The sequence below is a fragment of the Paralichthys olivaceus genome, chromosome 1 (genome assembly GCF_024713975.1).
Source record: "Paralichthys olivaceus isolate ysfri-2021 chromosome 1, ASM2471397v2, whole genome shotgun sequence".
Classification (NCBI taxonomy): Eukaryota; Metazoa; Chordata; class Actinopteri; order Pleuronectiformes; family Paralichthyidae; genus Paralichthys; species Paralichthys olivaceus.
In genome coordinates this window covers 27200711-27222051 of record NC_091093.1, presented here as the reverse complement: position 1 = coordinate 27222051, position 21341 = coordinate 27200711, and the positions used below count along the sequence as shown (strand labels likewise).

At 44.9% G+C, this 21341-nt stretch overlaps 2 protein-coding genes across 15 annotated transcripts in view; one reads left to right on the top strand and one right to left on the bottom strand.

Annotated features, from left to right (window-relative positions):
• The first annotated feature begins 5056 nt into the window (after positions 1-5056).
• dbx1a (developing brain homeobox 1a) lies at positions 5057-8338 on the top strand. The gene is made up of 4 exons (XM_069526718.1): positions 5057-5533; positions 5635-5736; positions 7301-7503; positions 7626-8338. Exons 1-4 carry the CDS (start codon positions 5167-5169, stop codon positions 7917-7919), a joined length of 966 nt encoding a protein of 321 aa, XP_069382819.1. The 5' UTR covers positions 5057-5166; the 3' UTR covers positions 7920-8338.
• Positions 8339-8384: 46 nt separating this feature from the next.
• The window catches only part of nav2a (neuron navigator 2a), a 175481-nt gene continuing 162524 nt past the window's right edge, over positions 8385-21341 (bottom strand). For 9 of the 14 annotated variants that reach the window (XM_069526662.1, XM_069526669.1, XM_069526648.1 and 6 more), the window contains 19 exons: positions 20797-20820; positions 20356-20430; positions 18493-18576; positions 18272-18395; positions 17891-18078; positions 17752-17772; positions 16059-16231; positions 15796-15949; positions 15487-15667; positions 15289-15389; positions 15078-15173; positions 14708-14885; positions 14366-14601; positions 13747-13898; positions 13513-13584; positions 13212-13408; positions 13007-13125; positions 11786-11986; positions 8385-11560 (listed from right to left, as the gene is read on the bottom strand). In XM_069526662.1, the coding sequence (XP_069382763.1) occupies positions 11435-11560; positions 11786-11986; positions 13007-13125; positions 13212-13408; positions 13513-13584; positions 13747-13898; positions 14366-14601; positions 14708-14885; positions 15078-15173; positions 15289-15389; positions 15487-15667; positions 15796-15949; positions 16059-16231; positions 17752-17772; positions 17891-18078; positions 18272-18395; positions 18493-18576; positions 20356-20430; positions 20797-20820 (2502 nt within the window). In that variant the 3' untranslated portion in view covers positions 8385-11434. The remainder of the gene's footprint in view (positions 11561-11785; positions 11987-13006; positions 13126-13211; positions 13409-13512; positions 13585-13746; positions 13899-14365; positions 14602-14707; positions 14886-15077; positions 15174-15288; positions 15390-15486; positions 15668-15795; positions 15950-16058; positions 16232-17751; positions 17773-17890; positions 18079-18271; positions 18396-18492; positions 18577-20355; positions 20431-20796; positions 20821-21341) is intronic. The other 5 variants (XM_069526697.1, XM_069526704.1, XM_069526646.1 and 2 more) reach the window with 1 other exon arrangement.

The following is a 21341-nucleotide window of genomic DNA, read 5'->3' as shown; positions in this document are numbered from 1 at the left end:
CACAAAGACGGCATTAGGCAGCTGCATGTGGTGGCCCTCTGAACTCTGTCCACAGCCTGTTCATTCCTCAATAAGCAGATACTAGCAGCTATATCTATATCAAACAAGTGCTGCAGGTCGGCCCGGACCAGGAGAGTCACCGCTAACGTCATGGGACTCCTAAGCTAAACTGGTGTTGACAACCACACAGCCCGGCCTTCTTTTCCGTGCTGCGCAGTGACGCTTGGGTCCTCAGACGGGGCACCCGTTGGAGCAGTGGGTGTTTACATGACGCTACCCGATAAGACTGCCAGGTGCTTGGGGGGGAGGTTAGAGTGAGGGCTCTGCTTGCAAATCGCCCCGCATCCGTGAAACTAATGTAGAGATGAGATTAAATTTGCAGAGAGATACATTTGCAATTGATTAACGCTGAGCCACTGTGACAAATTACACTTTTGAGGGAGTGTGTGCAAGTCTTTGTGTGTGTGTGTGTGTGTGTGTGTGTGTGTGTGTGTGTGTGTGTGTGTGTGTGTGTGCCAGATTATTGTTTAAACTAGAGAGGTTGGTTAAACAACAGTAATTTACACATGACACCTGATTCCGTGTATTTTAGGCACCAGATGTTTTTGGTTAAAAACAGAAGTATAACATTCAGATTTAAATAAATACTGATATCTTCAGGTGACGTTTAATGAGCCAGTGCAGCGTGTTCCACCTGCCTGCCTCTCCCTTCGAATACAAGGATTATAGAGGACTACTGAGCTTCCTCTGCACCCCTCTGTTTTGTCTGGTATTAATGAGCAATTAACTTTGCATACAAGGTCACGGACAATGGTATTGGTTGTCAGATTATGCTAATGCTCGTGGCTGTGGCTGCACTGAAAGAGGACAGGGAATCCCTGTGAAAAGGGAGGGTTGTGGCCTTTCTCTAAGATGAGAAAATGATATGCAAACTGTACCAACATGCGCTTTAAGAGGATTAGGACACCACTCGACATCCATACTGACAACTGCTAATAAATGAACAGCAAAAAGGGAGCGATAAGTGTCCTGCTCTGGACAAGAAAGAGCAATTCTGCTCCCAAACTTTTCATAGGTTGAAAGTGGAACTTGCACGCTACAGTTACGGACAGTTAAATGGAAATGTGAAATGCGTGATCTTAATGATGGGATTTGATGAGTTGAACGTGGGGGGTGAAGACGAGATCAAAAAACGATGACAAAAGCCCAACTGAAAGGATCCAGTGTGGGGTGAAGCAGATGAAAAAAGAGCCTGGGGTGAAACTAAGAAGTTGAACTCCCATGACCAAGTGAGGGGGAACAGGTGCAGCCAGAGTTCATATAGAGCGCTTTGTGCACTGATATGGCTTCAGTCCATTTGGGGAAGAGGGAGGGGCCCATGTTTAATACAAAGTTAATATCAATTTAATGCTTGTCACCGCTCCTCTGAATCTTGTGGCATTGCTAATTCGCTCAGTGTTGAGCAGGGCCTTGTTGCGGCGCCATGCGACAGATGCCGCAGGGACCTTTTCGGTGCCGCCGGTGAGTTGAGGTGAAGCCGCGGCCAAAACACCCCAAGTGGGAGCCACTGCTGAGGTGACGCCATGGTCACAAACGGAATCAGCTGAAATAGATGTTTGGTTAACTTCATATGGCAGGAGTGAGGATTCACTCAACAGTCACATCTAAAGGCTCAAAGAAGTTTTCAGAAAGTTTACTCAAGTACAAAACTACAGTGTTTTGCTTTTGGTCAATACTATAACCTAGATATTAGTATTTATGATTTTGTTTCATATAATCAGTCTGTTAGAAATGATGCATTAATGTACAAGCAGCATTTTAATGTAGCTTGATGAAGTGAATCCAATTTTAACAATATGTGCTAATAATAAAGTTTATGACCAGTGCTTAATAGATTTTGTTTGCAAAATCTAAATCTGTAATTCAGTAATTAAATAAGGAAAGTGAAATATTATATCATGAAATTGAAATATTCAGTCTGAAGAATCCATATAATCTTAATGTACTTTTAAACGTCTCTTCCAGCCGCTCTAATAACAATATTCACAAATGTATAAAAGTCATGCTGTTGGTTTTGTATCTGTAATATTATTGAGTTGCACTTATGAATACTCACACACGACATATTTTCACCTCATCTGAAAATGCACTGCCTGTTTATGGTGACGCCTGTGCCGCAGCAGGAGTCTGCTAAACGGTCAGGATGGATGGTGTCAGCTGAAATAAAGGCTCTCATTTACCAAACCCATGATTGGGGCTGGATGCGCGGGGCTGAAAAGGCTACGGGGCCTGAGATGGATGGACTGGTGACCGGTGTCATACACGAGGCTGCAACCAGTCAGCACAATCTGTTCATCCCGGGCCCAGTGAAAGGATGGGGAGTTCCCTGCTCCTCGGTGCGTCCACGTCACCGATAAATAATGAGGGAATAATAAACAGTTAACCACCTGTCGGACCCGCGGCACAATGGCACGGCCAATAGAGGGGCTCTCATGCATGGGTAACATATTTACTCAGCCCCTTTCACTTAACGAAGCAGAAAGAGAACCGAGACAATGGTTAAGTTCATCTATTTGGTAAAATGGCCCTGCCGGAAAAAAAACAACTTCGATCATACTCGCCTGTAATGTCCAAACTGGAAATGATAACCCTATAATCTAGTGATTAATGAGTAATCCCATTCCAGAAGCGATAAACATCAGTAGATAATCCCTGTGGGGGTATTAACCTATAAGTGAGCATACACACTATAAAAAAAGTATGAATATTATATGATAAATACTCAATTGAATATTGGAATGACAAATGCGTAAAATTGCGCATTGGAAGCAAGTGGAAAGTGGAATTGTCTATAATTTGCAGCCTGGTGGAGCTGGTGATATGAGTATAAACTATAAATGATCCTATAATGTCATGTACATTTAAACTTGAGATGTTGAATCCCTGCAGGATCCTGCAGTGATGGCACCTCAGTGGGGGGAGGATGGGAGGAGCTGGTGCTAATATTTCAGAGATGTGCTTTTAATGGCTTTAATTCAGCCGCAGCCAGCTGTTTTTACTCGGCGTGCTAAAGGAGCGGGGACGTGGCAAGCTTGCAAAGCTCGTAGAAATTAGTCTCGGTCAGCCCGAGCAGCCCATGCTTCCTGCAAACCATCTGCTTACCGCGCACAAAGGGAGGATTTCGGGCAGCCAAGTAAAGGAATACGGGCTCATAAAAACGCATTGAAGGTCTCGTTACTTATTGGAGGTGTAGCTGTGGTGCCAGGGCGCTGCGTTAACGCCTGTTTGTGCGTCCTGCGTGCGCCAATAAAGCAGACGCACCTCTGATAAGCCCCGACTGTCTCCAAAAGGATCATTTCACGGAGGCGTTCCCTTTTAATTATCGGATTGTGGCTGGTGTTGATGTTGAACCACTTCTCATTATAGAGCTGATCACTAATGATGATTACATCCTGAAAACCATATTTTAAACTGGACTTAAAATTCTATTAAAGTTTGTTTATTATTAACACTAAACATTTCTTCTTTAAATCACCGAGTCGTTTAAATTATTGGCTGGTGTGAGAGCCCTAAAAATATCATCAAATATGTCTAATCATTTAATTATGATTTGATTAAGTCTGTGCGCAAATAAAACATAATTGCGCGCAGATTCATCACATTTCTTCACTAAGGGATGTTGAAAAAAACGATAAACATGTTTCAGCTAAAGTTTGTAGGCCGCAATAAATAAATAAAAAAGTCGAGGGCAGAAAAGCTTGAATTAAAAAAAGCAACCATAAAAAATAGACTAATAAAATCAAATTATTAATAAACATTTCTGTTTTTGCGTTTCTTGTATGCTTTTAAATCTAATTCAAACTTTTCCAATTTGTTTTATTGGATTTATTTTAATTGGGTTTCAAACTGGCAACAATTAGGCCTTTTCATTTTTCCTTTTTCTTTTTTCTTTAACTCTTTGGGTCTGCGATGCATTTTTCGCCTGATCGCTTTGCTTTAACTGGTTTTCAGGGGCAAAGCTGACAGAACACGACGATCAGGCTCCAAGTCGCTTTAATAAGAGTTTTATATGGGGTCTCAGTGTCCGCTCATATGAATGCGTTTTAAATCAAATCACAGATGCACTTTTATTCAGCCGGTTAAAATAGCAGAACAAAACCGTCTTTAGAAATAAAGCTTTTTTTTATTCCACAGGGCTTTTTTCTGAAGCCGGGAGAGGGAAAGAGAGAAAGGCCGAGGGGCGCCTCCTCCGCAGCTGAGGGTGACAGTTAGTTCATGGTTAACAGGATCAGGAGCGCACGGCTCAGGCCGCACACTTCTCCTGTGCGCTCTGCGCCGCGGCTCCGCGCCCTGAATGAAGCCTGCGCAAAAAGAAAGTGATATTTAACACATCTGTTAAAGCGTTTTGATAGCAGAAATCCGTTTAAGACATTATTCCATGACGAGGGCCAGATTGAGTGTTGAGAATCCTATGAAACCCTAAAACTAATTTACATTTCAGATGCTGGCGTCTGCGGCGAATGTAGATGATGTGGATTTAACAATAAATATAATCACTTGTTCCATTAATGCTATCAGATGGTCCCAAGCCCAGTTGTGTTCACCTGTATTCACTGTTTATTTTTTCAACTCTCAAAACAGAATAAAAGAATAATTTAGCATTTTTAACGACTATATTTTGTCTCCTCTAACAGAGGCAGACTGTGAATGGAAGAGAATAAAGTATCTTTGTCAAAGTGCTGATTAAAAGTCCCCTGCAATGACTGAATCTGCAAAGATTGCTCTTTAATTAGGCCGCTTGCTTCTGCCAAACAAAACAAACTGAAAGGAAAGTGGTCAACATGCAAAATTGATGACTGAGCCTCTTTTGTGGTCCCTACATTGTGTGTTGCTTGCTTATGAAGTCTAATGCAATCATAAATTGCGTCCTCTGGCCAATCGGCGGGCCGGGGGATAGTTCATGAAAGCGACCCATGTGGAGAACTTTGTTGAGCCCCATTGTGAGGCTGTCAGTCCTGAGAGGAGGGCCGAGGGGGGGCAGGCTGCTATAAAACTCCTCTGCACACAGTGAGGGAACCAGAGGAACTACAGACATTCACACGAGTGATTCTCTCCCAGCTGACACGAGGAGTATTTCAGATTTCACACTTTTTCAAAGCCGGGACCATGATGATCCCCAGCGTCCTCGCGCCTCCTGCTTTCTACCCGGGGCTGTACCGTCCCACCGCGGCTCTGCCGCTCCACCAGACCCTGCCGTCCGCCTTCCAGACCCACTCCAGCTTCCTAGTGGAGGACCTGCTGCGTATAAGCCGACCCACCACCTTCTTTAACCGGACTGTTCCTTCAGCGAGTGCCTCCCTGCCCACTGCCACCACCACCGTGTCCTTCAGCTGCGCGCCCGCGGAACGCGCCTTGGCCACGACCGCGGTGACGCGTGAATCTTGCTCACCGAAAACGTCGCTGCCGAACAGCAAGGACCCAACTTTTCTCAAGTTTGGAGTGAGCGCCATCCTCGCACCTTCACCAAAGAGCGGTGAGTAGACGCAGTGTTTCCACCTCCACACTGAGTCTGTGTGTTCATGTTTGTTGTCTAACGCATGGAGGGTTTCTAACATGTGTGATGTTCCTCCACAGCCTCCTCACCCCCTACAATCCACAGCCTGCACTCCAAGACCTTCCCCTTCCCCTGCTTTGACGGGACCTTTCACCCCATATTCAGGACGCCTTATTTACCAGGTAGGCGCAACTGTTTCTCCTTCAGGCTGCCTTTAGAATTCTGTCTGAGCTAATTGCATTTAGATGTAAAACACTTTCAGCCCCTGTCATATATTTTACCCGAGATAGAGGCAGAGAGGGGGACAAGCAGCCAGAAAAGAAGAAATCACTGTCTTATTAAGAGGGAGCGCTGGCTCTGGCCCCGGGCCGGACCCACCCATCCACCCCCTAATTAACCAATTATCCCAAATCGTCACGGTCTAAATTTGAGGCGGGGTGGCGAGTTATAGTCCCCCCTGTTTCCCATTGGGGGCGTTTTGGCATTTTCCCGACCCACGTTTTCCCACAGCGCCCGGGGGGCCACCGGGCCGCTGTGGCGGGCAACAAAGCCCCCAGCACCGTGACCAATTTGGTCAGCTCCCACCGGGCGAACCACCCACACACCCCGGAGAGTGACTTTTACCAGGCGGGCCAAAGGCGTGAACCAGTCATGCACTAATTTCCCTATTAGGCGCTATTGAGAGTTTTCAATATTCTCACAAGACCACATAGCGCGTCGTTGTTCCTGATTCTGCTGCGGCCACAGGGCAGCTACAGTCAGGAGGGACTCCAGGCACCATTACGCACAGAGGGGACATGTCCTGCGCGGTGGGACTTTGCAGTAAAACGAGTTTTTTTAAAAGCCCAACTCCAAACCAACTCGCCCCAGCTGGGGGAAGTTTCTCTGTGCGTCCTGCAGCGCTCATAGGATAAGTTACCACTGACCCCCATTCCTCTCTCTCCCTGTGCCCTAAACGTTCCTCTATTCTCCTGCAGGGCCAATCAACGAGTTGAGATAAAGAATAATCTCTTAGAAAAGTCTATAAAGTCGCTAGTCCGTGCTTTCATTCAGACAAATCATAATAGAGATGGAGTCTTTTCATGGGCTCAGCTGAAAGCCTCAACAAAACAACTCCAGCGGCCTGAATAGCTTTTCGTGTTCATTTAATGAAAATGATTTGAGGGCATGAAGAAAAAAAAATGCGCCATTCCCCCTCCACTCTCCACTCCCCCCTCCAGGCATCAGTATTCTGGTATGCAGTTGTGTTTAGTTTGAAAGTGTAAATCTCCTTTTGTTGAGATAATATATGGCCTTCGCCGCCTGTCCAGAGTCTTTTCTGCGTTAGTTCATTACTACACAATTACCGTTCACGGTTTATTAACTCCTCTATCCGCCCTCACAGGGTTCCTTAAAGGATATGCTACCTCTTTACCATACCAATGCGGTTGGGGACCGGCCAATGTGCTAATTAGTCACCTCGTGCCATTTCACTCAAAACGGAGACGTATTGCACAGTTGCAAAGAGGGAAAACTTCCACTAAACGTTGAAAAGTGCGGCAGTATAGAGGAATCATTAGAAACAGAACATCTGAAGAAGTTTAAAGTTTAGGTTAAAAAAAAAAAAGTAAAATATCTCCCATCACCCAGTTGGTTCTTTTCTGGCTGCAGGTTCCTCCCCATGAGCAGAGCTGAGGTTTTCTGTGATGTGACAAAGTTTAAAGAAACTTACAAGTTCTAACTTCTCCTCTTGATTTTCTTTTGCAGCATCTTCATCCGTTGTTCCCATCCCCGGGACTTTTTCATGGCCCCTCGCCGCCAGAGGAAAACCCCGGAGAGGAATGCTGAGGAGGGCGGTGTTCTCCGACGTGCAGCGCAAGGCCCTGGAGAAAATGTTCCAGAAACAGAAATATATCAGCAAACCAGACAGGAAGAAGCTGGCTTCCAAATTGGGCCTAAAAGACTCACAGGTAAAAAAAAAAAAAAAAATCCTTAAAAAAAGTTCATTAGAAACGCACACGTGAATATGTCGTGCGTAATTTACGCGTTCCATCCTGAACTTTTCCACTCACCGTTTCCTCCTTGTTCACAGGTGAAAATCTGGTTCCAGAACCGGCGGATGAAGTGGAGGAACTCTAAAGAACGAGAGCTGCTGTCCTCCGGTGGCTGCCGCGAGCAGACGCTGCCCACCAAAGCCAACCCTCACCCGGACCTGAGCGACGTGGGCAAGAAATCCTCCGCCGAGGAAGAGGAGGAGATGGAGGAGGAAGAGGAGTTTGTAAGAGAGAGAGTGAGGTCGGCGGGGTCCAGCATCTCCTCTCCTTCTCTGTCCAGTAAGCACTCAGACTTCTCAGAGTCAGACGAAGAAGAAATAACAGTATCTTAATTTATTTTAAAAAAAAAGAAAAAGAAAAAGCAAATATAGAGATATAACCCGTGTTTTTGTTTTTCTATGAGACTGTGATCAGATTGGTAAAAAACAAACAAACCCATAAATGTCATTGTTCAAAACTTTCACTCGAGCTTGTTGCTTCATCAGGATTCGCTTCTGAGATACAATTTGCTGTTTTGCACAGCTTTGTTCAATTGTACAGTATTTTGTACAATTTTGTATGGAAATTTTATGCCAAGAATATTGTGTTACTTTTGCCTTGACCTTGAATAGAGTTGTTTATTGAAAAAAAATGTAGCTATTTCGTTAATAATTTATATGAATCTGTTTAATAAGTATGTTGTATTATGTGCTGTATATATGTTTATTTCACAATTTTTTGTACAAACACCAAATAAAATTGTAAAGTTGCAGGCGAAGTGTGTGTGTGTTGTGTTTATAAAAGACAGTTTCACAAAGTTAAATCATAAATAATCATTAATTTTATTGAATCACAATAACTTAAGACTAGTACAGTGATATCAGATTCAATTCTCCGAGCCCTGGCCAGACCAGTGATGACAAACGGCATCGATCTGCTCTGATGTAAAGAGACTGTACACAAAATACTTCCTTTTTCAAGTACCGTAACAAATCGTCTAGAAAAAGTCATCAAAATGCTGCGGGATAAACAACTATTTACAGAGTTATGTTACATATAAAAAAATGTACATAGCAAAGAAGGCTAAACATTCATCAGGTTTGTGAGTAATAAACAGACAGACTGGTCTGATGCTTCGGCGACGTCCGCACCTCTGGCTGAAGAGCAGACAAACAGAGTCAGTCTCTTTGTGCTTACAGGGACTGCAGCAGGAGATTCTCTATGGGTCACACACACACACACACACATGCGCACACACAAACACACAAACACACACATGGACAAAGAACATTTGCCACGAATTCCCCGAAAACAAACGTGTTTCCATGCTGTACTTCTCGGCAGTGCTGAAATCTGCTCGGGGGGGACAAATGCACGTTTTGGCTTCCATTTGGAGATAAGAATGAACTTTGCATAGCATCGGTGACAAAAACACTGAAAGTGATGGAAGCTGCCCCCGCCCCCCCCTCCCCGGCCTTAAGCGTCTGCCTGCCTGCCCGTCCCAGAAGGCAGGCTGGGAGGTTCAAAAACAAAGAAAGAGTAGGATGACTTTATTGTCTCTAAGCCGTAGAAATGATGTCAAACCGTTTTTACATACAAGTACCTTTATATCTTAAACCTCCGATTAGTTATATCACTATAAACAAAGCAGCATATACACTAGTTTTCACTTAATTAGTTTTGTTCATCACAAATCACATTAACAGACGATGAGCGTGGAGAAAGCAAAGTTAAAGGATGGGGATGAGGTATAAAATCAAGACATCTTAAACTTCCCTCATCCAATCAACCTGCTGCAACTTCTCATGTCGAGCACCAAAATCAACCCCCCCACCCCACATTTATATGTTTTTCTTTCTGCTAGTGGTCCAAGTATTTACACCAGCTTCTCAGCACCAGGTCCTACAAGCATACGACTGGACCCCGCAACCCAAAGTGCTGCTTCTCATTCACGTCTTCTCCGATCCCACGACATTGGTGTTTGATATGAAGAGAGGTCAACGCCGCTCAAGGGCAGAGTCGCCTCGGAGCCCTGTTAGTTAAAGTTTACAGCCATTCAGACGTATAAAGACTAATGCACATAGTCTGATACAAACAAAAAAAAAAGGAGTAAGGCATTGTTTGTTATAGGATTCAGTCCAGCACCAAAAAAGAGATTTGTGCTACAACAGCCTGTTTGGGCCACAAAATGTGCGCGGAGATCAGAAAGATTAAAGCAAGAAGTGGTGGAGGCGTCGTTTGTTGAAATTGCACAGAAACGAGAAGAAAATGACATTATTCCAAATACTGTTATAATTAAAAGGATAAATGAAGCCATAGTGAGTTCACAAGTCTTTGCTCTTTTGTGAGAACTAAAATGGATTTTGTAAATTAGATTCTGTTCTCGCCTCGCTCTGTAAAATTAGCCACAGATGTTGCACTGGACAAGAAAAGCCTTTTTTTAATTTCCAGTAGGTCTGAGTTGTGTTTTGGGCGAATAAAACTTATGAACTCGCCACGTTATTTTGCTCCATTTCAAAGGAACGACTTTCTGCTGGAACAATGGATTCTGAGCTACGAGGCAGGATGTGACCACTGGGGACCTTGATGGAATGCACCGTATGATGTGTGGGCAGCAGAAGAAAAAGCGTCAGCACGATTGCGGTGAGAATTTCTGGTTAAACTGACCGAGCTTGTCTCCCTAGTTCGGAGAGATTTTTTTTTCCTCCTCCACAGATTTTGACATTGTTCGGATGAAGCAATGTTGCTGCAGAGTTTGTCTTTGTCGCCGTGTTTTCATCTCAACCTTTTCTCTACTGGTCTTGAATATAACTCAAAAACACTCATTTTCTATTTGTGCTTTCTTAAAAGTTCAGTGTTTAGAATTTACCGGTGAAGTTGTTGCAGCTGTACGGTAAAGTTTGCCATACACCCATTCACACACACATTCACACAGTGCGTCTATTGGCAGAACGTTTTTCTATGAGGGGCAATCCGGGGCTCAGCATCTTGCCCAAGGACACTTCGGCATGCAGATGGGGAAGACTCGGATCGAACCGCCGACTTTCTGGTTGGAGGACAACCGCTCTACCCCTCAGCCGCAAAAAAATAACAAATCATACAATTTAGATGAAACACACTAGTGAAAACATCACTAGGATTATTTTATATTCAATTTCTGCCAATAGATCCCTTTCACCTAAATCTTACACACTGAACCTTTAATTCTTTTTTAGGGACACATGTTTATTGACCATTTCTACATTAGTTGTTTAAAATGAATGAATATTTCCAGGAGCTTTTGGAAGTGAGAGTTCCAGGACTTAACGTTCACTTTGGCTTAATTCATCCTCCAGTAGAAAGGGGCTGTTCTTCCATCCATAATTAGCAGCATCCTCATCTGTGCTTTCTGATGCAGACGAGGGCCTGTATCGCCCTCTGCAGGCAGCGCGGACACACTGCGGCTGAGCAGGACCAGTCCTCTCTCAGCCTGATGAGCTGATGCTGCGTCTCAGTGGAGGACGGAGGAGTCCTGGCTGGTGTTGACGTTTGCTGATGGCTGCATGATGAGGGTCATGATGATGCCCGTGTGCTTTTATTCTGTCTGTCTGATGTGAGGCTCCTGACGGGAGCCATGGGCCACAGCGGTGAAAAAAAAACAAAAAAACAAACAAAACAGTGCAGTGCAGTAGAAACTTTTGTTGTCCTTTTTCTGAAATGTAATCTTAACTTTATTCTTCTTTTAAATATTTGGGTTACCCGCACCCAAATTAAGGTGGCTGGATTTTGCGGCATGAAATCATGCTCTCAGCAAGACGTTCCCACAGTGAGAACATTTCCTATAAAAAAAAGTCTCTCCTGAAAACATGGTACCAGCGTTTTGATGACATCACAAGGTCGACTCCAGCGACGAGTCCAGGATGTCGTCCTGATGGCTGTTGCTGTTGGAGTCGCTGTCGTAGCTCTGCGGGCTAGACGACGTTGCCGCCTCCTTCAGACGCATCAGCATGTTCATCTGTCGGAGCAAATATAAAAATATGAACTGTGACTGCGTCCACTCCCACTTCCTCCCCACGTCAGGAAGCTAAGGAACGACCTCAAGGCCTTTATTTATTCAAACTCACTTCATTTTCACACAAACTATATATAATATAAATATATTTGTGCACGGCTGAACTGCACAATAGTTTTAAATGCTCAGTAACAGTTGTTCTTCTTCGTGTGTTTTATTGTTGCTCACCAGTGGGTCTGCGTCGCTGTCGCTCTGTGGGGGCTCCTTCCTAACTCCCTCTCTCGGGGCAGAGTAGCCATCGAACCCCACGTCCTCCGGGCGGAGCTGCAGCAGCGGAGGCCATTCCGCTGGAGTAGGCGTGGCCGACCACGGGTAGGTGTCAATCACCCAGGCGGCCGGGTCCTCCCACGCAGCCCTGCGGCCGTACAGCTACGGAGAGACGGAATGTGACACTGAAAAATACTGCTCCTCCAAACCACTCGTGCGGTGGTTGCAGCAATAGTGGTTTTGTCTGAAGTCAGAGGTTTTGTGTCGTGAGGCATCACGGACTGACAGATTTCAAAGTACTGTTCTGTCTGTATGAAAGAAAGGAGGCTCTAGGGAACAGTAACGTAAATATAAATCTCAATGGCAGCAGGCAAAACTGAAAGCTGCTTAAAATTAGAACAAACTAAAACGTAATAAATAAAAAACCATCAGTCACTTGAGCTCAGATTCAGCATCAGTGTAGACTGGACTCACTTGAGGGGACATTTATATTGTGGGTTGTATCATGTTCTCTGGAATGTTTTTATGTGAATCCAGCTGCTGAGGTTTGATTTTACTCTGTTCTCTTTTGTTGGTTTATTTGTTTGTCAGCAGGATTACACAAAATGGAACCTGGGCCAAGAATTAAACAACTTTGATTTGGATCCAAACTTTCTTTTAAATTGTGAAATGGGATGTTTTTTTGGACATTTTCAGCAATTTCCCAGAGAATAACTCATGGACCTTGATGAAAATAATGATTGTGAGTAACTTAAGTAACTTATTTAGATCATTATTCTACATTTTAAAGAACCAGATGCCAAGTGAAAAACATGTTTTCCATTTTTACATCTCTACATTTTCTCCTCAGCTGATGAGAAACAAATTCCTCTTATCACATCTCTCTTTGTGTCTCCGCTCCTCTCCCTCTCTGAGGTTCCACTCTGGTAATTAGCTGCTGCCTAATTAAATCAGATGGTAATTACACGCAGATTAAGAGTACAAATTGAATCCATTTCACTTTGATGAACATAACCCTGGTTCTCCGAGAGGGCATATCTGACTTAATACAGACTGATCCTTTAAACATGCCCTCAGGCATCAAATCAAGTCCCTCTTATTCATTACTTTTAATGTGAAAATCCCAAATGAACCACCACCAAAAAGTGAAGCAGTGGTTGTACATGTGTGTGATTGTGTTACCTGCAGTCCCTCCCGTACAGCCTCCAGCATGTAGGGGATGATGGAGTAGTTCCACAGGTCCGTGAACCAAACCCTGGACCCCTCCACGTCCATGGGACACGACAGGAAGAGACGAGGTCCTGAACGCCACAGAGCAACGAGGTGAGACATCGGTTGTTTCTGGGTCGACTGATTGATTTTCATCAATTGTGTATCGTTGCCTTACCGATGGTGACGTCAGAGGAGCTGTGCATCTCCAGGAAGCGGTTCAGGTGGTGCCAAACCCGTGGGATCCAGTCGATGATCTTCACCAGCTCCATGTTGCGCGTTCGGCTGCCGATCTCCGTCTCGATCAGCTTCCTCCTCAGGTGGCGTCCGAGGAAGCCTTTCACCGGCTCCATGTGGTTGGCACACAGCACCCACCTGTTCAGAGAGAACGTGCAGGTAAATCAGAACGATCGCACAAACAGCGAGAAGATTATAAAACCCTGTAGGTCTTTCGACATCCAGCTGCAGCAACAGTTTACCTGAAGTTGTGGTGAAGCTGCAGGTTGGGGGCGGATGATGTGGCTTGGCTCATGGTGCCGATGATGTACGGACTGAGAGGAGAGAAGAACAAGAATAAAACTTAATTCTTAATAATACGAAACCCTAATACATCTCTGGACACGTGTTCAATTATTGAGAGGGTTTTATTCTGCTTCCTGTCAGTTACTTTGAATTTACATCTATTTATATTCAAATTTAATTTGTGAACTGACCAGTGTTGGGAGTTGCAGTTGAAGAGGCCGTTGAAAATCTCTCCCAGGGAGCTGACGTGGTGCAGGTTGTCCAGAATGACCACCAGTGGGCTCTCCACCCCCGGTACTCCACTGCACTGCTCGGCCAAACCTGAGAGGTACTGACGCAGCTCCTACAGAGAGAGAGAGAGAGAGAGAGAGAGAGAGAGAGAGAGAGAGAGAGAGAGAGAGAGAGAGAGAACATTTAAAACTAGAACATTTAACCTACATGAGACAGAAAGTTCATTCAAGTGCTGTTTTTATATTTGTTCATTAATTTGTACCAAATATATTTTTGAAAACTTGCTGCACATTTCTGGTAAGTCGCTGTTGGCTAATCAACATGGAAATTAATTAATAGCTCATGATTCTTATAACATTTGACAGCCTTTAATTTAATAAACAGAGAGTCAGCAGATTTTTTATTTTAAGGGATATGACATAGAGCAAAGATCCACAGCTGGAATCGAACCGTGAAAAGTTTTTCAAGGGTAGATTAACTTTCAAATGTTATGGCATAGTATAAAAATTTGATTTCTAAGAAGGTGAAACATGAGCCCTTTAGACCCATGCACACAGAATTCTGAATGTGTGCGTTTACCTTGCTGGACTTGTGGTCAACGTTAAAAGTGACGACAGCGCGAGGGGTCAGAGGTCGTCCCTCCAGCAGCAGAAGGTGTCGAGACAGCTGATTGGCCAGGTAGGTCTTTCCTGTGCCGCTGGGGCCCGACAGGATGACTCGTCTGTGCTCCTTCAGCAGAGACACGTAGCGCTGCAGCATCGGCTTCGGGATCAGGGTGTTGAACACCAGAGAGTCCACGTTCCTACTGGTCACACCTGCACACACACGTCAGGGGATTAATGTCAATGGAGGCCGCTGCTGAGGAGAGATGATGTCCGGCATCCTCGCACCGTTAACTTTACGAGCACGAGGAGTCGGTACCTTTGAGCTGGATGCTGATGGTGTTGCTGTCTCCCACCAGGTATCCGCAGGGCAGCAGCTCGGGCGTGTGGGCGGCGCTGAGGCTGCTGGGCCGGTGGATTTCACCGATGTTGTATCCCTCCACGCTGTCCGAGCTCAGGCCCAGCTGGCTCACAGGGTCCACGTGGGTGATGTACTCCTGTCAGACACGTTTCTACATTTAGCAGCTTTTCAAAGGATTTTCTGCTGAACAGAATTAAATTTGTGTGTGTGAAAGAAGTATTAAGAACTGTGTTGTTTCTGTTTTTTCCTTTTGTAAACTTGAAACTGCACCGTGCTGAGGTACATTGTCTTTTTCTCTGATTCTGTAATGTCGTCGACCTCTGTTTACCTTGAAGAGGCGTCGGACCACTCCGTCCAGAACGTCCCACTTGGTTTTACCGCTCACGCCAATGCATCCGATCAGAAAATGGCAAGACCGACCCTCCTGCGATGAGAAAACAATAACTAGCTTTAGAACCTACAAAGATACAGAGATACAAAGATACACAGATACACAGATACACAAATCTTAGCCAATAAACAACAGTTTCAGTTCTCACCTCTCCCCACTTGCTGTCCTCATCCAGGTTGACGACGATCTTGACGTGTCTCCCCTCCTTCCTCATCCCTCCTTCTCCGCCGGTGTCGTCCAGCAGCATGTCTGACAGGAGGGAGGTACTTTAGTGCATGTGCATTCAATGGCTGACACAATCTATGTCATCAGTTTATTGTAATGTGCTCTCTCCGCTCTATCTTACCCAGGCTGGTGGACTCGCTGGTGGTGAGGTTGAGGCTGTGCTGAGACAGTCCGGGTCCTGCGGCGTGGCTGTTGGTGTGAGGGGGAGGAGAAGAGGAGATGGAGGCCTGAGAGCCCGTCCTGCTGCCCTGATTCTCCACCTTCAGACGGTCGTTCTCTGACTTCAGTTTCTCAATCTCCAGCTACACACAAAAGGAAAATTGAGGGAAAACATGTAGATCCCGTCAGCCTCTTCGAAGCAGATGTATGAATCATCGCTCAAAGTGTCACCAGTTGCGGCCTTTGTCTGAATTTGTGTGTCTCTACAGACCTGCATGCGGTTCATGGCCTCCCGGAGCTGGTCCAGCTGATGGGCGGAGCTGAGAGCTTCCAGGCGGATATCGGTCAGCTTCATCTCCTTCTCTCTGAGCTCGCTCCGCAGCTGCATCACCATCTCCGCCTCGCTGTCCAAGCACTCTGACAATCTGCGCAGGACACCACAGTTTAGTGACATGAAATACTATGTAGAGATCATTAGTTTTTCCATCCACACAGTTCAGATCTATAGGATAAACTAAGACGCTGAGCACTTACAGTGAGTTGGAGTGTGTGCTCCTGAGCATGTGTCCGGCGGCAGAGGTGCCGTTGTGGGGCAGCTTAGGGGAGGACGGTAGAGACGAGTCCGTCATCTCCTCAATGTCCGAGTGAGACGAGGCCGACTTGGGAGATTTCTTCTTGCTGAACGCTTGTTTGAAAGAACTTCGCAGCTGCACAGAAAAAACAGAAAGAAGGAGGGAGAGAGAGAGAGAGAGAGAGAGAGACGGTGAGCAGACGTGGGACACACTCAAATACACTTGGCTGAGAGGAAGAGGAGGAGTGTGCTGGGGAGAGAGGAGGACAACAGCTGTGAGAAAGTGCAAGTGAGTCAAAGGGAGAAAAGGGAAGTATGGGCGGGGCGTCTTATGACTCGAGCCACAGTTCTAAACTAGGACACAAATGATTCTGCTACGGCCGGGACATTAAAAAAAGGACTTGAGACTGAAAGGTTCAAATCACTGGGTGCAGCAACGTAGCTGCATGATAGGTTGTGTCTAAAGGCGAAATCCACCGTTAATACTTTCCATATACAAAACTTCATTATTAAGAAGTCACAGTAGTATTTTCTAAACATTGTTATTAACAGAAAGAAGCCTCGCTTGTGTGGGACATGCAGCAAAGTCCGATATCATTATTAAATGATATGATAATGTTTTGGCCAATTGGACCCACACATCGATGTTATGACACAGTTGAAGTATTTCCAGGTGGATTTTCCTTTCAAGAACTGGCTCAAGTGACATAAGGGCAGATTTCAGGAAGAAGCAGAGTAGAAGAGGAGGAGGAGGAGGAGGAGGAGGAGAGGCACTAAGGTGGCAGCAGACGAGAGGAGGAAGAGGTTAGTAAACTAGAAAAGGCTGCAGGGGTTAGGCAGCTCCTCTCCTGTCATTTGTACCATTCTTACCTCGTAGACCTGCCACATGAAGCGAAGCGGAGGAAGACAGGGAGACAAAACAGCACATGTTCATATGGGTCTGGGTGTGTTAATGTGTTATGGAGGGACAGGGATTAAACTAGAGGCCCCTACGACACCAGAGCTGGTTGTATGTGACTCTGCGGCAGCTGCAAACTAATTCTACATCACAACCACCATGAAATGTCTTTCATGATCCATTATATACACGACACACACACACACACAGCCCCTATACACTGCATATCACAGTGTGTGAGGGGCACCTGCATCCAGGAGCCCTTTGTGGGGTCTCAGCTACACAAACACTGACAGCTGGAACCACACACACACACACACACACCTAGGAGGGTCATTTATTATCACTGTGACCTAAAGCAGGAAACTCCCAGGAAACACTGCTTCTCCTAAACATTCATCTGGATCAGATAGAAACAACCAGCTAACACCTCAGTCTACAGGCTGACGGAGAGGAAACGTACGTCATCATCTCTCACTTGTCCTCCGGTGCACAAAAAAGTCTTTCAACGACAAAAAGGGAAAAGTTCACATGTTTGAAAGTTGTAAGTGTTGAAGATGTTTAGTTGTAGAGTCAAAAAAGATGACATGAGGACTACACACTTTCCAATTAACACTGATTTGGTCATTTGCAGGTTAAAAGAAGACAAAACAAACAATTCAAATCCACTTTTAACCAAAATGTAAATTTATTTTTTACCTGCAAATCACCAAATCAGTCTAAACTTGATATTCTATGGAAATCCTAAATGTATTCACCTTTTCTCCAGTGAAAGACGTCTGAAGGGAAAGAAAACCCAAACATGAAAATACACAGAGACAATAAACCAACACGAGTCCAAGCTGCGTCTTACAAACTCATCACATCTCACAGGTCGTCATTGTTCTGACGTCTTACCCAGTTCTTCTTGTTCTTCTTCTTGTTCTTTGCGTCAGCGTCCATGTTGGAGCCCACACTGGAATGACTGGTTGCGCTAGCGATGCTGCTGACGCTGTCAGACGAGTGCTGCCTCCTGATGCGCAGGTCTGGCTGCTGCTGCTGCTGCTGCTGCTGCTGCTGCTGCTGTGGACTGCCGTTGCTGCTGCCTGAGGAGAGGAAATGTGTTTGTCTATGAATTGAACTATGTCTTTAATTTAATATCAGACACTCTGGAGACACGTCGTCCATCTTTATTTACAGTCTATGGTTCATTAAAGTATACATTTTTTATGTGGGCATAAAAGTCAAATTAAAAACATCAGCTTTGACCTCACATATCTGTGCTTTGTGTGTCTGTACCTGTTCTGTCCCCTCGAGGCGTGAGTTCAGGTGTGTTGATGACTCCGTTGATGGCCGCCTGAGCAACGGCGTTCTGCTTCTTCAGCAGCTCAATGGTCTTCCTCAGCTCATTCAGCTCAGAGTCCTGCACAGCGACGAGGACAAAGAGGGTCACGTCTCAACTGCAGCGAGTTTGATTAACGTCACAGTCAGTTTATAAAACCGCAGGAGCTTTGTCTCACCTTCTGCTCTGCCGTCAAGGTGAGACTCTTCAGTCTGATGGTCATGTTGCCCAGACTCTGTTCAAACGCTGCCACCAGGTGAGCCTGCAGAAACACACAGAAGGTCAGGATGCGCAACGTAGCATAGAGCCGGGAGAACCAGATCAAATTCGGTTTTATTTGTACAGCACCATTTAACATTAACATTATCTCAAGGCACTTCACATTGTCAGGTCTTAAACTCATTTCCAACTGCACCATGAACACAAAAAATTTAATTTCTCCTAAATAAATGTAAAGATGTATTTTAGATAATAATCTTCTCCATTGCACAATAATCATCCAAATATCAAATAAACTGCATTTAGGCTCCTACAGTCGCACACGCGAGAGAAACACATCAACCTTCTGACAAAGTGAGGAACACAACATGATTTACTTCTGGTCAGGTTGATTGGATCAATAAAAATGAGCAGGTTTAAAATAAACATATCACATGTCAGAGGAATGTGTATGTGTGTGTGTGTGTGTGTGTGTGTGTATGTGTGTGTGTGTGTGTGTGTGTGTGTGTGTGTGTGTGTGTGTGTATGTGTGTGTGTGTGTGTGTGTGTGTGTATGTGTGTGTGTGTGTGTGTGTGTGTGTGTGTGTGTGTGTGTGTGCGATACACGAGGTGGTGACTGAAGTGTGTTTCAACTCGTCGAACATGTTCTTAGGTTCTCGGCCTGCGGGGCCTCGGAGGTGCGTTCAGGTAATTCATCATCTTTTCTGCGGCTTGTAATCAAATATTTAAACAAAGCCCCTCCCCCACCCACCACATCCCATCCCCTGACCTCCCACCGTCACCGCCACTGTTCTCGAAGTGCGTTTTTCTGTCAACACGAACACCGCGCCTTTCTTGTAAATCCTCAGTCCACATCTGGGACGCTGTAATCCAACACCTTCCTTCCGTATCTTTAATCCTCAGTTAAATTGACTCAGGTGGCAGATTACAAGCGGAGCGGGGAGAGACTCCAGACAAGAATCATGTCTGGAGACACTGAGAGAGATTTTCTGATGGTTCTGCCAGATGTGAAATTACACCTTCTGTGGGTGGAGTGCTCTTCCAGAGATCAGTTCAGTATCTGATGGATATTTGGGAATTTTGTTTATGTGTCTGTGAGAGACGTCAAACATCACAATGTTTTTACATCAGGTAAAAAAACTCCAACGCTTATGAAATGTTGACGTTCTCGGATTATTTTAAGGCTATCTATATTTATATATTTATAACAGCTGTACTGTTCACTTCCAGCAGAACAACATATTCTACCATTACTGTCAATAACTCCTCAGTTCATTTGTCATTGCTGCTCCCTTCATCTCCATCAGACATTTTCTTACGTATAAATACATTAAACATTCTTCTCAGTTATGTTACAAACAGTTTTTTCTAATCATTGTAGAGAATATTGTTATTTCGTTGATGTATTACACTTCTGTCCGTCCTGGGACGGGGATTCTCACGTGTGGCTCTCTGAGGTTTTTTTCCTGTTGATAAGGTTTTTTGGTAGTTTTACTGTTGTTGAGGGTTAAGAACTATGATTTGTGAATATGGGCTATACAAATAACACTTCATTGAGTGATTGGTTGAAAAAGAAAATACATTTAAGTTCCAGACAAATGTTCCTATCACAAATTGCTCACACATCATTGTGTATCACGCTGATAAAATGTCATTCAAAGTCAAATTTGTTGTTGTTAAAAACATGAAATAAGTTTTTTATTGGCTATGTAAGTGATTAAACTCGATGAACCCTGGAAGGAGACAGTATAGGCATTATAGAAGTTGAATAAGATAGCTTAGGGGTGTGTGTTTATGTGTGTTTGTGTACTTGTTCACTTACGTTGGCGCTCAGCTGTGTCGTCAGGGCGGAAACCTTCTCCTGGGAGGCATCCAGCTCTCGGCGCAGCTTGCGGATCTAAAGACGTAAAAGCAAAAAGGCATGACATCAAAAAGCACCGAGACAAAAGCAAAAAATAACTGCTCTATAAAAGCAGCCAATACCACACACACACACACAGACACACACAATGACAAAAATAGTGTAGCAACAAGCGAGGGAGGCTCCCAGATTCGAGCTGCGATACGTTCAGGGGAAGAGATGAAACACAGCAGACGCATAAAAGAGGAGGTTCAGGTGCACACAGGTGTTCAGACAGGAACCAGAGCCCGTCACAGGGTCAGTCACACAGTTACAAGTGAAACTAGATACAAGCGTGACAACAACCCGTGTTCCAACAAGCAGCCTCTGCACACAGAAAGTGAAAGAGGTGTTGACTCTTACCTCCGACTGAGACTTCTCCTCGTTCTGTAAAAACAAACGAGAGAGGGAGAGAAAATCATTAGTGACGTGTGACACGCTGCGCTGAACGTGAAGAGCAGGTCAAGCTGCTGGAGGTCAGGCCGCACATGCCCCGACTCCCGTTTGATTTATTAGCTGCAAGGAGACGAGCTTTTATAAACTGTGGAGGAGATCGTCTGGTGTAATAAGTCTGGAAAGCAGATATGTCCTCCTGAAGGCATTTCGCCGAGTGTGTGAGTCGCCATTGTCCTCGCCAACTGTGCTCGGGACAATAGCTAAAAACGACGGGCAGGACAAATACACAGAGAGAGAGAGGACGCAAAACAAACGCTCGCACGAACCCAACACGCCCTGCTGCCGCTGACCAACAAAACACAGGAACATGCAACACCCACATTTATATGTAAACAGCTTGAACAGCTTGTTTGTCTTTAGTGAGACGTCAGTCGATGATTATTAACAACAAGGCTTTTCATATCCACTTTCAAACCAAAGAGGTTATGTTTTCTGTCCTTATTTGCAGGACA